The following is a 15,702-nucleotide window of genomic DNA, read 5'->3' as shown; positions in this document are numbered from 1 at the left end:
AGTAAAAAGTAGACTATACATTGATACTAAGAAACTGAAGAAAAATTCCATAGTTTTAATATTTATGACAAATTGAATTTATATAGATTCATGTTTGTCTTGTTTTTGTTATAGTATCTATTGTTATAAATATTTCTACATTTTATTTACTTATTAATATGTTTATATTTATTAGTTATAAATATTGTTGTAAATATTAATCTATTTACATTCCTGCTTTGCAATAGTTTGAAAGGTATACAATCCATTTTTAACTGTGTTTTTTATCTTAATATTTAAAAAATATGCTTGAATGTAGATGAAATTATCAAAGTTAATTGCTTCTTCTCTTGGAATGGCCCACTCCCCATTCCCCATTCCCAGAGCATATTTTCATTTCATTAAATAAATCTTTTATTCTTTTTCTAAAAAGAAGGAAGAAGTCAAAATTAACACAATAATTGAATTCTTTTAATCTTTTAATTCGAAGATTAATAATTCATTAACTTTACTTCTTTGCTCCAGTTAGCCATGGTATCATGTTAGTATTAAAAATAGTATAGATCATTTACTTCCAATAATTTTTCTTGCATTCTGAATCAAATTTAAAACAATTATCTAATCTTATCTCTTTATATTTAACTGCCTTTAAAGCTCAGCACTGGTTTTTATCAGCCATGCCTTCTCTAAAACCCTTAGGCTTTCAGTTTTGATTCATTTTTTACTATTCTGCAATACATCTTTAAGTAATTGATTTCGGAAGAGTATCTTGGCTGTGGAATTTTTGTTGTTTTCTTATCTACTTGGTAGTATATTTCTGTTGATTTCACAAATAACTGGCATCTTATTTAGGATGGAAATATTAACCTAAAACTCTCTAGGTATTGTTCTACCATTTTCTGAGATTGAGAAAAAGGCCACATCAGGTTTTTTTTTTTAGCTTTCTCTCTCTCTCTTTGGAATTTAAAGCGTTCTCACTGATTTGTCTGGATAAGAATCCATTTCACAAACTTTGCTTTGATGTACTAAAATTTCAGTTTCTAAATGATGTCCCATTTAGTTCATATGAGGAAATTTCTTCTACTATAGTTTCTGCTTGATGAATTCTGTGTTGCTACATCTAATTAATTTTCTAACGCTGCTTTTTATCAGGCTTCTATTCCAGAATATTCTTCTTCATCAAGGTAGTCTTTGACCAAGGTAGGCCTGAGCTAATGGAAGTAGTCATTTGTGTTTGCCCTCCTTGGTTGTACAACCCTTGCAGGAGGACATCTCTCCTCATCCTAGGCTCAGTATGTCCTCCCTCATCTTAATGATGGATATGTCCAAGGGGAGGCTACTTACACCCATCCACACTCAATTCATCACAGTTTTAGTCATTTTACCAAAACTTGTCTTTTTACTTTACTTAGTAGGTGCAAAGATTCCCGCCCCCCCCCCCCCCCCGCCTTTTCAATTTAATTTCTCAATTTTTTGAGGGATTTTCAAGAGGGGGTATTTGGGGTCAGCCTCATCTTAACATCATGTCTGGACCCCAAAAACCACTGAATTATTTTATAAAAATATATTTAGACCTAGGTCAATGAAATTTTTTAAAAAGTAAGGAAAGGGTTAAATATCTTCCTCAAGTGTGGGCAAAGTCTGAAAAGAGGAACAGTTCCTCTTAAAGAAAGTTAACAGGCTATATGATCATTGCCGAGGAAGCCTCGCACAGGCGTGGAAGGGCTGCTATTCTTATGCTAGAACTCAGAGCAGCACAGCCAGACAAACAAGTGGGCTCATTTCCAGAACTTGGGACACAGCAGAAGCAGTCAAGATGGATCCCAGGTGGTAAGTGTGATCAAGCTTATCCTTTGCAGGGCCGTTAAGGGTTATGACCTCAGCAAAAGGCTGAGGTTGAGAACGGGACTCTGACAACCACCCTTCCTGCCTGAGAATGCTAATATGTATTCAGGGCATGTCTAGTTAAAGGCCCAAAGTGAAAATTCCTGGGTGGGAGAGCGGCGTGTAATGTGAAAAGTTAGCTAAAGCCCACAGAAGTCATTCTCTCCTTCTTGGAGCCTCTGCTCTAGGTTGATTCTTTTTTTATCTTTTTTTCTTCAAGAGATCTTTGCCACATGAAGGTGAAAATTATTGAGAAGCCAAAAACAGTTTATTGGCAGTTTTTTTTTAAATGATGAATTTTGGTCTTGTAAATTGTTTTACAAATATTGAGTGTTTACAGACATTGATTTTTAAGTCCAGAATGAGGAAAATTTTAAATGTCTACACAAATATGACAAATGAGAAGGAAATGTTTTTGGTACATCATAGTCAATTTGGCCTAAGAGTGGAGGGCTCACATGGAGAAGGTAAAAGGAGAGAAGCCAAAGAAAAGGAAGGAGAAGAAGAGGTATCCTGGGTCCTAAGTATCTGTGGGCTCCCCGTTCATGGAGCCAACCACCTGAAGATGGGTATTGTAGTTAGACCCATGATGGTCGTGTCTGTACTAAACATGTATAGACTTTTTCTTTCTTGTCATTATTCCCTAAATAATGCAGTATAACAATTATTTACATAGTATTTGTGGTATACTAGGTATTTTAAGTAATACTGGGGTGATTTAAAGTATATGAGAGGATGTACATGAGTTATATGAAAATACTATGCCATTTCACATAAGAAACTTGAGTATTCAAGATTTTGGCATTCATAGAAATCCTGGAACCAATCCCCATGGATACCAAGGGATGACTGTATAAGGAGAAAATACAAAATTCAGTTAATGAGTCACAATCAGGCCATGGGAGATCGGGAGATTCTGGGGAATGTGGGGTAGTACAAGGAGGCAGAGTAGTTCAATTAGTTGTCGTGTATGGAATATGAAAGATGTGCTGTGTACTTTACTAGTGCTGTTTCACTCAATTTTAATCTCCACGATGGCTTTTGGACAGATACTATTATCATGCTGTTTTATAGATGAACTAAGAGTGGCTTAAAGAGGCTAAATAATTCACCCAGGGTCACACTGCTCCTAAGGGGTAGAGATGAGGTCTTTCTTGCCAGCCTTGCTGAGCACCACAGGGCTTCTCCATGTCGCTGCAGGTTCCGGTCCCATGGCAGGGACTCCCTGGTAGAAGTCACACCTCCCCCTTCCTTTGCACGGTGGTGGCACCAGTCAGTCATTATTTGTTACTTTTCTTCTTTGAAAGTCTGCCATTTACCCAACACTTACTGGTTTAGGAAACAGCCTTGCTGCATTTTTTTTTTTTAATCAGAAGACTAGAATTTCATTTTCAAGCAAAGATTGCTTTTCTCTCTAGTGAAATCTTGAAACTTTATAGGCGCCCGTAAAAAATTCAGAACTTAGAATCTTTGTGGATCGACAGGAATGATGCTGCTTAATCCTAGCACTGCCCACAGAGGCTTATAGGAAAACAGGCCATTGTTTCTTGTTCTTGTTAAGATTCTCTTTGTTTCAGTGCCTGAAAATTGGTTACGAACCAACAAGTAGCCAATAAACAATGTTAAGTCTTATCAGAAATAAAAGGAATACAAATCAAAACAGCAAAAGATCTTTTTTTTTTCTTTATCAAAGTGGTAAATTAAAAAAAACAAAACAAAACAAAAAACCAAGCAAGAATCCATGCTGGGGCTGGGGCTGGGGCCAGGGCTCAGTGGTAAAGCTCTTGCCTAGCATTTGTAAGGCACTGGGTTCAATCCTCAGCACCACATAAAAAACTAAATAGACAAACTAAAGGTATTGCGTCCATCTACAACTAAAAATACTTAAAAAAAAAAAAAAGAATCCTCCATGTTGTTGAGAAGAGAGAAATATTTATACTCTTATTGCCAACTGAAGTTTATATAATCTTACTGAGCAATAATCTAGTGAAATATATCCTTTAAAAAATGTATATATTCTTTAACCAAACACTTCCCCTTTGGAGAATTTATGCTAAGGATTTAATAATATGTGTCTGTAGAATTTTAGTGACATAGTTTTTTTTTTGGCCATTGTTTCTAATAGGGAAAATCTTTGAAACCACTTACATATCTAAACATAGGTAATTAGAACATCCATAATGGAACATCGTGGAATCATTAAAATCCTGTATAGAACACTTTATAAAGTGTTAGCTTAAGGGGAAAGTAAACAGAATGTATAGTGATACACACAATGTTACTCAGAAATACAGATGGCTTTATTTTCTACTGTGTGCTTTTGAACTTGAAGGTTTTTAGGCAGAAAAATAAAATGAGATTTTTTTTTAAAAGAAACCAAGCTAAGATGATTTTTTTTACAACTATTTAGCAGTATATGATCACTCATAATCTGTGGGATTCCACTGTAAGGCTTTAGTCCTTTGTGTTTAACTTTTTTCATGTCTTGACTCCTCTTCAAAAATATGCTCACTCTAACCTTAACTCCTTCAGTTATTTTAGGCCTATTTTGATAGCACATTATACTTGGAAGAGGACAGAGCACTCGTTTCCTTATTTTACAGATGTGATTGTCTGGTGGTTAAGTGGCCATGCTTTGGAAAGACTGCTGGGGCTTGCAAACCAGCTCCCTTGCTTTCTAGTTGTGTGGCCTTGTAGAAGTTGCTCAACCATTGTAATGCTCAGTTTCTTGTCTCTAAAATGAAGATACAATTAATATGTCAAGTGGTGGTTGTGAGATTTTAATGTGATAATCCATATACTGATCTTAGAACTAGGTTCTGATAAACACTCAGTAACTATTGTTATTAATTATTTTTATTATTGTTGTTGTAAGGATTAAGAAACAGAAAGGAAGTGATTTGTCCAAGATTGCACAACTACTTAATGGCATTTCTAGGACTAGAATGCAGAAAGTTTCTTTACCAGCAAAAGTGTTCAGTATTGTCTGAGCCTGTCAGGGCCATCCCAAACTGGGTTCTCAGGGGACGACCTGAAACAGGTAGTGCTCAAGAATAAGGACAGCCTCCAGGGAGTAACTCTGATCACCAGGGGAAGCTACATATTGGGAAGAAGGATGAAGTGAAAGAAGTCAAAGCCAAGTTGGGTGCAGGGACAAATGTGGAGCAAAGAGTATAAGAGAGAACATGACTCAGAGACCAGTTATGGTGGCATCAGAGAGGAGAGGACTCATTTAAAAGATGTTCAAACACTAGACTTGACAGGATTTGTTTTTAACACATTTGGAGAATTGGGGGAGCAAGAAGTGCCCAGAAGCATTCTTCATAAAATGGAAGACATAGGAAGTGGAGTGGGTTTGGCGCAAAGGAAGAGAGAGGACAGAGGGTGTGTCCATTTTCTAACATGTGGAAATTAAAATGTCTGTAGAGCAGCTGAATGGAGGTATCCAAGTAGAAAGGAGATATTCAGGTGCAGAGTTCAAGAAAAAAATACAAACTAGGGTAGACATTAAGAGTCTTCAGTGTAAGTCCCGTTTATAGTTTAGATTATTGTGAGGATGACTTCCCCAGGGAGAGGGATGGTGAAATGAGAAGCCAAGATGGAAACTGGAAAATCTTGACAATTAAGGAGAGAGATGAGGCAGAAGAGCCTACAGTGGAACTCAAGGAGGGGCTAGGGAGACTGGAGAAAACCAGGGAAAAAGTGGTATTATGGAAACCAAGGGAGGATAAGGATGCAGGAAAGAAGAGGATGTATCCATGGAAAGACAAAGCAGATTTGCCAAAATTCTGCATTGAGCACATGAGATACGACATGAAAGGTGACTCTAGTAGCTCTGTGCTAATGGTTGAATTGTGACTCACCTCCAAAAGTTATTTGTTGAAATCCTAACCTCTAGTACCTCAAAATGTGATCATTTTTGGATGGGGTCTTTACAGAGATAATCAAGTCAAAATGAGGTTGTCAGGGTGGGTCTTAGTCCTGGATGACTGGCTTAAAAGAAGGGGAAATTTGGACAAAGAAATATACATAGAGGGAAGACAAGATGGCCGCCTACAAACCAAGGAGAGAGGCTGGGAACAGATTCCTCCCTCATAGCCTTCAGGAAACAAAACAAAACAAACAAACAAACAAAAAAAAACAGAGCGGGTACCCCCATTTGGTACTTCTGGCTTCCAGGAAAAAAAAATCTACTGTTTAAGCCATTCTGTTTGTGGTACTTTGTTACCATAGCCAGAGCAAATTAATGCACTTGGTGAGAAAAATACAGCCAGAGAAACTGGATAAACACATCAGAGAGGTGGGAAGGGAACAAAGAAATTAAAAGAATTTGTTTACCTAAGTTAACAGGACAAACATGTTTCACCAAGCGGAGGGTAGTCACAGTGTCAAATTCTGCAGAAAGGTGAAGTAGGGAGAAGGACTGAAAATGTCAGTCCAGGGTCCCTCAGTGACCTTTGCGGCACTTCCAGTTGAGTGAGGGAGTGAACTTTAAAGAGCTGAGAACAAGGAGACAGCTCAGATGCACCACGCCCGCCTGCAAAAATCTTGGTGGATAAATGGGGCCTGTTCCCTGGAGCCAATTCCTCTGCGCTGTTCACTACGAGCTGTGGGGAAATAACCTAGAGTCAGAGCGGACTCTAGAATCTTCTGTCCTGGAATCTTCTTAGTTTAAAAGCTCAGCAAAGGAGAGAAAACTCATCACTTCTTTCTACCCAAAACAGCTTGGAAAGGATTTCAGGAACAAAAGGATTTTTGCAGCTGTCATTTGACATGTTGTGTTTTGGTCCTGACAGAGATTCCATTCCATATCTTTAGGTCACAGGAAAGCTGTTATTTGAGGTCTCTCAGAGATGAAGATTTTGGTGTAAAGAAGAAAAAAAAGCCCAAGTAGAATTTTATGATCACTTATAATTTATGTCAACCATCAAGAAAACACATACGGTAGAATTGGAGTAAAGAAGTGTTAAAACGTTTTCTTAGAAAGCTTTGAGTCAGAATAAATCTAAAATTTGCTTTCTGAAATATCAGGGAAATGATAAGACAAACAGCCCAAATTTTACATCTCTATAATATTGGGGACCAAATTAATAAGACTTATTGTACTGAACGATCTGATAAAAATAAAAATGGATGAACATTTAGTTAAGTTAATCAATGCCAGTCAGACACTGGGAAAACTGGATAAAACTGAAATATTCAACTACACAAACTAATTCATCATCACCCCTATCTTACAAGTATTTTCAACCAACTAAACAAAAATATCTGATGAACTTGCTGATCTTTAAAGCACTGTGGTGAATATAGATGAAATAGCTGATGTTATTTTTATAGTCTTATTGGGAATAGAAACCAACAATTATGAAATGACAAAAGAAATTCAGTTTTAATAATAGTTCAGTGATTTTTAACAAAGAAATATAAATTACAGCAAAGTTCATTTTCCCTAAATATTAAAGAAATGCTAATGTGAACACGAATGAGATACTTTCATTTATCAAATTAAACAGTAAAACAATCCAAATTAAAATGTGGGCAAAAGATATGTTTCCAAAGGCATTTCCTCAAAGAGGATATGCAAATGAAAAATTACCACATTCACAGATGGTCAACATCATTTACTATTATGGAAATGAAAATTAAAAGCATGCGAGATGTCAACATAGTTAAAATAATAAAAAGATAGCAATAACACTAATGCTGGCGGAATGCAGAGGAAATAGATTATGCATATATCACCGCTGGGAATGTGCAATGTTATACCCACTCTGGAAAACAACACTGTCTTACAAAGGAAAACATGCACTTACCATGTGACCCTGAAATTACATTTTTAGGCATTTTCCCAGAGAAATGAACACGTATGTTCACACAAAAACTGGTACATGAATATTCATACCATTTTTATTTATAGTAGTCAAAAACTGAAAAATGAAATGTCTTTCAGTGTGAATATTTAAACTATAGCACATACATACGATGAATACCAAGTAATGAAAAGGAGAGAACTATTTATATACACAAAAACTTGAATGAGTCTCCAAGGGATCATGTTAAACAAAAATGCCAATCCCCAATGGTTACATACTGCTTGATTTCATTTATATGACATTATTGAAATAGAAAAACATACTATAGAGACAGAAGATTGGAAGTTGCCATGGTTAGAGGGTAGTAGGGACAGTAGGGGTATAAGGCTATAAAAAGACAGTGCAAGAAAAGCTTGGGGGTGTGGCATAGCTCTGTACCTCGATAGTGGCAGTCATTACATGTGATAGAATTGCATAAAACTACACACACACACACACACAACACACACACACAACACACACACACGAGTGCATGTAAAATTGGCAAAATCTGAATAAGCTCTGTGGATTATATCAATATCAATTTCCTGTTTTTTGACATCCTATAACAGTTACGCAAGCTGTTACCATTGGGGGAACTGGGAAGGGTACTCGAGACTTCCCTATACATTTTTTTCATCTTCCTTTGAATATATAATCATTAAAAATTTTAAAAATGTAAAAATAATTTTAAAAATCCAAATGCTCATCTTTATTCAATATTAGAGACATGCCAATTGAAACATCAATAGGATATTTTCATTTATCAAATTAGCAATCACAGATTTGGGCAGTGGGTGGGTAGAGGTATTGATTCTAATGAGTAAATTATAAAAGGTAATTTGATATACTATGGGTTGTGGGGATATGAATGGGTATAACCTCTGTGGTGTGCAATTTGTTAACTTATATCTGAAGTCATAAGATGCTTACATCAGAGACACTCATTCTGGGAATTGCTTATTTCTCTCTGTTTTAGGGAATTTTCTTTTCAGTTCATTTAGCACCTTTGTTCCAGGCACCACGCTGCACAATAGAAAGATTTCAGAGATGAGTAAACAAACTTGTCCTCCTGAAGCTCACTTTAGTGGTAAACATATCAACGCAATACTTCTTTATTACAGTGAATTGTGTGTGCTTTCACAGGCGCGTAAATGTAGCTGTTTCTGCTTGTCTGTAGGTCATATCATGTCTTAGATAAATGCACAGGATTAAAGGCTATTGATGTCACATAATCAGCAGTTAATACACAATTCTCTACTTATATACTAAGGTTGCCATTTTGGCAGAAGCATCCAACTCCCTGAACTTCAATGTCCTTCTCTGTAAAATGAGGGTACTAGTACTTAACCAATGCCGTGAGGGTTGTAAGAATTTATATGGATGTAATGTCTTGTGCAAATAAAACATTTTAGGACTCACGCTTTTTTTCTTTAAAATCTATCATTTCTTATGTTTTAAATTAAGTCTTAAATTTCTTTAGCTCTGCCTTTTCTGATCAATTCTAACTAATAAAACCTTACCTGTAATCTAGAGAATGCTATAATTGACCTCCTACTTATTGATAAGAGAAGGGCAGGCTAAATGCAGGTGAATAAGGTGAAAGCCGCCTGAACTGTATTTTATGTAAGATGGGGTACCAAAAACATTAAAACAAAATCCTGCACTGTAATTGGGTATATGGGGTTTGGAAAACTATGAGTTTTTGTTTTCATAAAATTGTCTATTTTAACTTCAAGTATTTATTCCTGCTTCTAATGTGTAAAGACTTTTTTGCACCTTTATTCAGCTTGGCTAACTGTTCAAATATGTACTTCTAATTTTAGTAGATACATAAATTGCTATTTTTCTTTATTCTACAAAATGTTTATATTTCTTTCCTTAATAATTTCACTACTATGTATCTAGCTCATCAAATAATAAAAGGTATTGAAACAAATGTGTGCACAAAAATGCTTACTTCAGTGGTAGAACTTGTACATGTGAGGCTCTGGGTTTAATCCTCTGCACCACATAAAAATAAAGTAAAGGTATTGTGACTATATATATATATATATATATATATATATATATATATATATATATATTATAATATATGTATGCTTACTACAGTATTATTTAGTATAAGGAAAATAAGCATCAACCTAAATTTTTAAATTTTTAATCATAGGTAGATGGTTAAGTAAATTAAAAATGAAGTTTTAAGTGGCTTTGTAAAAACAAAAGACAACATAAGATTATGGAATTATAAAGAAAATATACAAAAACAAGATAGCAAGCAAAAATGTCAGAACAAGTTGGTGGGATTATAAAAATGGGGTTCTTTGATAGGTGAGCATACATTGCCCTGCTAACATGGATGAAATCAAGGCAGAAAGCAATCTCGTGGTAGCCTCTAAGCCAGGAGTGGCCAACATAGACTCTCAGAGAACGGAAGTGAGTGACATCGGTCTGTGGTTTCTGCCTGGTCCCATGACGTATAGACAGTGGAAGTGTTCCACCCTGCCAGTGAGGCCCATCCCCAGGCTGCTGGTCACCACACTGTTGCCCTCTATGTAAGGATGTGAGTCTGGACAGCTCAGCTCTATTTTCCAAGAGAAGTCAGAAAGGTAAACTTATTTAAACATATATTTTTTTTAAATCCCTAATTTTTATATAATGGCTCGATGTTCTAGAAGGGGCTGGTTTGCTCTAGGCTACAAGTTTTGCCTTGGCTTCTGTCAGTGCAAAAGAGGGTCAAAAGAGAGAGAGGTAACTGTGGATGGACTAGCTTAGAAATATATTATATTGGGGCCCCGGCTATAGTGAGTCAGAACTAGAAAGGAAGAGGCTATGACTATATGCTCATTAATTTATTCAGTTTAATATTGGGAAAATGAAGATGAATCAGATAGAAATCCTATATAGGAGCTACAGCAGGGAAGAAGTAGCTGACATTTCTTACCATCTGGCAGGAATTATGATATGTGATATTACATCATTTAGTCTTCACAACTGCTGGAGGTAGGTACTATTATTGTCTCTGATTTTCCACAAGTGAAAACTGAGTCACATAGCTGATAACAGAGCCAGGATTCCAAACTCCAATCTAATTCCAAACCGAGGCTCTGAATAACCATGCTATCTATATACTATGGGAGATCAGGGGAGGGAGCAATTGCATCTAGCAGCAGGAAAGATTTGTGGATGAAGAGATTAGAACTTAGAGAGAGATGTGTTGGGTCAGGGTCCAAAATAAGCTCTGGTAACCAAAGGACAAAGGCCAGTTCCAGGGAGGGAGCCAGTAGTCTTGAGCAGGAACAAAACCTAGAGCAGAGGTTAAACATTTTTTGTAGACTAAAAATGTCCACAGAGAGTAGTCAAATAAAACAAAAGCCTTGACATCTTTAGTTGCCAATATTTCAAAAATCTAGAGAATTCACACACTCTTGGATATCTAGAGATATCCTCTGGAGAACCAGAACACTGGGTAACAGGGCCCTCATTCCCACATCATAACAACTAGTGAACCTGGCAGAGGCTGCCTAACTTCTATTAGGGAATAAACTCTCCTCTTCCCCTATGGCTGGCTTCGCTCTTTAGATGACCTGCTTGGATTCTACAGGACCTGAGTCTCGAAAGTGAGGCAGCAACAAGTGAGAAGGAATCACCAGTGAACAAGGCAGGGAAGTGCTGGAGTCCATAGTGGAGGTGATGAGAAAGTCTGGACCTGGCCAGCTGCCTCCCTGAAGAAGTCAGTAGGTGAAGGATGGAAGGTGAAGGACATGGAGAGGCGAGATAGCAGGGAGTTGGGAAGGTTCTGGAGGGCCTTGGGGAAAATATTTTCTTAGATGAAAGAAACTCTGGACAGGTTATTCATTTCTCTGAGCCTTGGTTTCTTTGACTATTAGCAAGTTGAATGGTTCCAAACTTTCAGAGGTAAGGATTAAGTGACAAATGGAGGGATATCAAGCACATGGCCCAGAGTAGGATGGAGCACATGATGCTGTGATGGTCAGGAGCTTATGTACATGTCATCCCTGCATCCTTAAAGTAACCACATGGGGGAAATATTATTTTCCCCATTGAAAAAGAAAGAAGGAAACTGATATTCAGAGAGGTTTAGCAATATAAGGTCGCACAATTAGTAAAAGGCAGGGTGAAGACACTTACTCAGACAGTACCAAACCATTCATCAGGCAGGTGAAAAAAAAGTATTTGACATCTATCTGACATTCTCACGTAGAAGTTAAAACAGATTCAATTCTATATCTTCTTAAGCTTGAGCTCACTAGCTGTATGACCCTGAGCAAGTGGCCTAACCTAACCTTCCTGAAACTCAGTTTCCTCATCTGTAAAACTTTTTACATTGATCACTAAGATTAAATGAAGTAATGCATTTGTAATAGCCACAGTGCAGTAGTAGAGGGCCCACCTTGTAGCAATCCGTTTACAGATATTGGTTTCAAAAGGTGCATATGTACTGAGCCCCACTCTGGACCTGTTACTATGCCAGGTCCTAGGAAAGCAAAGGGGAATGAAATGTGCTTCCTATCCTTGTGGACATCCGGACAGGACAGCCATCTGAGCAGTGAAATCTTAACAGAACAAGGAAACTGTTTTTAAATGGAAGAATAAACAGGGTAGAAGAAGAGGCAGGCAGGGTGAAAAAGAGGAGGGAAGGGTGGCAGGGAAGGCTTTACTGTGGCAGGGTCTGGATCTTGAAGAGTACAGAGTTGCAGTTGAGAAGGCAAGGAAGGGGATTCAGGCAGAAGGAACACGTGTGCCAAGGTGAAAGAGTCAGAAAGTTTTCAAAGGGCCCTAGGAGGCAGGGTGGAGGTCAGGACTAGTGACCAGCCAGAGGGTGATCAGCGTAAGGTATGTGGGCTGGGTGATAAAAACAGAAGAGAAGGGGCTGGGGTTGTGGCTCAGCGGTAGAGCGCTCGCCTAACACGAACAAGGTGCTGGGTTCGATCCTCAGCACCACCTAAAAATAAATAAAATAAAGATGTTGTGTCCAACTACAACAAAAAAATAAATATAAAAAAAAAACAGAAGAGAAAACTTAGATTCAAGTTGTGAAGGGCCTGGTGACACTAAATTGTGGGGAGCAAGGAGTGGGTCTTTAGAGCAAAGAAGTTTCATAACCACACTGTTTTCAGAGAAAGATAATGAACTTCGATTCTCCCACCTCTCCCCTTAGTGCGTGTTATCATCCACCTATCAGAGAGAACATTCGGACTGGTGAATCTCCACATCACGTACAACCACAAGAATGGGTTCCTAATTAGAATAAGTTATATTCCATGCATGTGTAATATATCAAAATACACACTACTGTCGTGTCTATCAAAAAAAAAAACACAAGTAATTAATTTAAAAAAGGAAAGATAATTAAGGAACCAGAGGGAGGCTGTTGAATAGTGAAGGTAAGAGGCGATCAAGACACCAAAACTGGCTGCCAAGGACTTGGAAGTGTGTATTGAGGGAGAAAGGCAAAGCAAGGGTGTCATGAACACCATTCAAAGTGTGAAAATGGCCTGAGCCCTTCTTCCAGAGACCACAGTCATCCCATGGGACCAAAACAAAAACACAGAAAACCTCTTTTAAAAATAATCTCTTTTGTTTGCATGCAAATGGCCCATGCACAGTGAAAGCGCAACTCAAATGCAATATTTCATCTCCAATTTATGAAACACGAAGATCAAATTGGTTTATGAGTGCTGCCCTTCTTAAAAATTCCAACAGCTCCCAAGAAAACTAGTCAAACAATGCAGGGCTTATATAAGAATGTTTCAGCCTTAAATAAGATTTTAGTAAAGCTCAAATTGAAGCACTTTTCCAAAGTCAGGAACAGGAAGAGCATCATCTCTTTTTACTGGAAAAATTTCTTTCAAGGAGCAACACCTCTCTGTGGTAGATCCTTAGAATCTTCCTTAAAGGAATGGGAAGGAGAGGAAGGGAATAGCAAAATTTATACCTCAATGATTTTGCACCACCAACTTGAGAACTGCAGATCCAGGTGGATGAATGCACATTTCAGGGGTCCACAAGTCTTAGGTACGTTGCTTCTGAGTCAAAGATGTCACAGGAAAGTGAGTCTCTGAGTGTGCGAGCCCCAACACTTGTTGTGAAATAGAAGCTTTAAAAAAATTCATCTTTTTTCTTTTTAAAAAATAAGCTTAGTCATATTGGTGTGTTCTGTATAACCTTGATCTGTTTTATTTTACTTTGCTGTGCACATTATATTGATACTCTTACATAAATATTTTGCATAAGGTGCTTTCACAGATCTCATGCTTCCCTAAATTTGAAATATGCTGCTATTTGTTAAAATGTGTTAGTTTTGTTATGTCTGAGATTGCCTTCTCTGCACACAGAGGGAAAAAAAGTATGGACTTAACTCTTCTAGCAACTTTTACATTTAAGATATTACCTCATTTTATTTCTTCTAAATGAGAGTATAAAGGAAATGACAGTTTCTCGGAATATGTAAGTGCATATCCCTTAAACCAACAGGCCACTTTAGAGTCAGGGCTCTAGCCTTTTGAATTTGGCTTTCAGGTTCCCAAGTCTCCCTAAAGATTAAAAGGAGAGCAAACTTGGAATCAGATTTTATTTTGAGTTCTGAAAAGTGACATTGTAGATGTTGGTAGTCAGTTGATGGGTATCATTTTTAAACCTGCTGCATGTATATTTCATTTGTCTTGGGAAGATTTTACATATTTTATTTGTAAAATAATAGGCCATATTTCATGTAAACTATCAGAGGAAATACTGAGATTGTAAGATTGTAAACACCTACTGAAGAGCTAGCATAGTAATTTCCCCTGCTGGTACCAGGGATTGAACCCAGGGCCTCACACATGCTGGGCTAGTGCTCCACCACAAGTTACACTCCAGACCTAACAGCTAGAATATAGAATTATTAATTGCAGGGGAAGTGAAGGATGACTTAGTCCATTCTCGGCCCAGTCAGTTCTCTCTACTGTGCTATCTGTGACTTATGATTATGTAGGCACTGTGACCATTTCAAATATGAAATGAAGAAGAAACTGATACTTCCTGGAGAAGCCTGTTCCTGAGCCAGAGGTCCTCCAGAAACTTTTCTTAGTTATGAACTACATGACATAGTTAGAATCTACCTCATACTCTTAAGACGACTGGTTACTCAAACATAAGAACATCATACCTAACTGAAGTTGCATATATTGAAAATCCCTTGGTGGCCAGTACCCTGACCTAATGAGATGGATCTCCTGCCCTCAACTATAGGCTCTTCTTTAGCTAATCCTGGATCCCTGTCTGGGTCCTATATTCAGTCAGGGCTTACTAAGCATTTGTTAAATGAATGAAGACAGATTAAAAAGTACAAATTTTAAATGGTGCAATGATCCATGGATTTTAAGTATATTTTTGGAAGATGGGAAATATTACTGAGATACAGAGATGGGTAATTACAAAGAGGGACCATAAAATATGTGTCTTTATGTGTCACTAGAGTTTAGAGTTATTACCAGTTCCCAGGCAGCCCTGGCACCTGACCCCGCTCCTCTCATGAGGTGTTGGGATACACCGCAGGCAGGCAAGGTGGGAAGAGTGTTCTGCGTGTGGTCTTGTGGCTGTATCCTGTTCCCCTGTGTCCATGGGGTGAGTCACAGGTCCCTGGGTTCCCTATACTGCAATCCTTCTCTGGCTTAGCCTTGCTTCCATGAACTGTGGTCCAATTCTCCAATGGCTTCTTCAGTTCCCCCATGATGGCCCTTGTTCCATACACTGCACAGAGACTTCTGATTCTGGTTGTGGCCCAGCATGCCCCATGCCATTTTGCCATGTCTACACCAGACCACAGATCTCACTCCGATGCTGATCATAAGACAGTGGGCTCCTCACCTGCTGCAGTGGTTGTTACTAGTAATAGGTCCTCCAGTCCATCTTTTCCCTCCTTCCCATTGCTTGTACCATGAAAGCAACTGCATGTCCAGAGTCCCTGGCACAGAGTCCCCAG

General features: G+C 37.9%; 1 protein-coding gene across 2 annotated transcripts in view; it reads left to right on the top strand.

The window, feature by feature from the left end:
- The first annotated feature begins 1,675 nt into the window (after positions 1-1,675).
- Cd86 (CD86 molecule) overlaps positions 1,676-15,702 on the top strand; it is a 68,587-nt gene continuing 54,560 nt past the window's right edge. Inside the window, exon 1 of one of the 2 annotated variants that reach the window (XM_027936037.2) lies at positions 1,676-1,809. In XM_027936037.2, the coding sequence (XP_027791838.1) occupies positions 1,796-1,809 (14 nt within the window). In that variant the 5' untranslated portion in view covers positions 1,676-1,795. Of the gene's footprint in view, positions 1,810-10,270; positions 10,325-15,702 lie in introns of those variants that run through there. The other variant, XM_027936038.3, reaches the window with a different exon arrangement.

Source organism: Marmota flaviventris, chromosome 8, assembly GCF_047511675.1.
Source record: "Marmota flaviventris isolate mMarFla1 chromosome 8, mMarFla1.hap1, whole genome shotgun sequence".
Classification (NCBI taxonomy): domain Eukaryota; kingdom Metazoa; phylum Chordata; class Mammalia; order Rodentia; family Sciuridae; genus Marmota; species Marmota flaviventris.
Note: the sequence above shows the minus strand (reverse complement) of the source record. Positions and strands in the feature narration are given on the sequence as shown.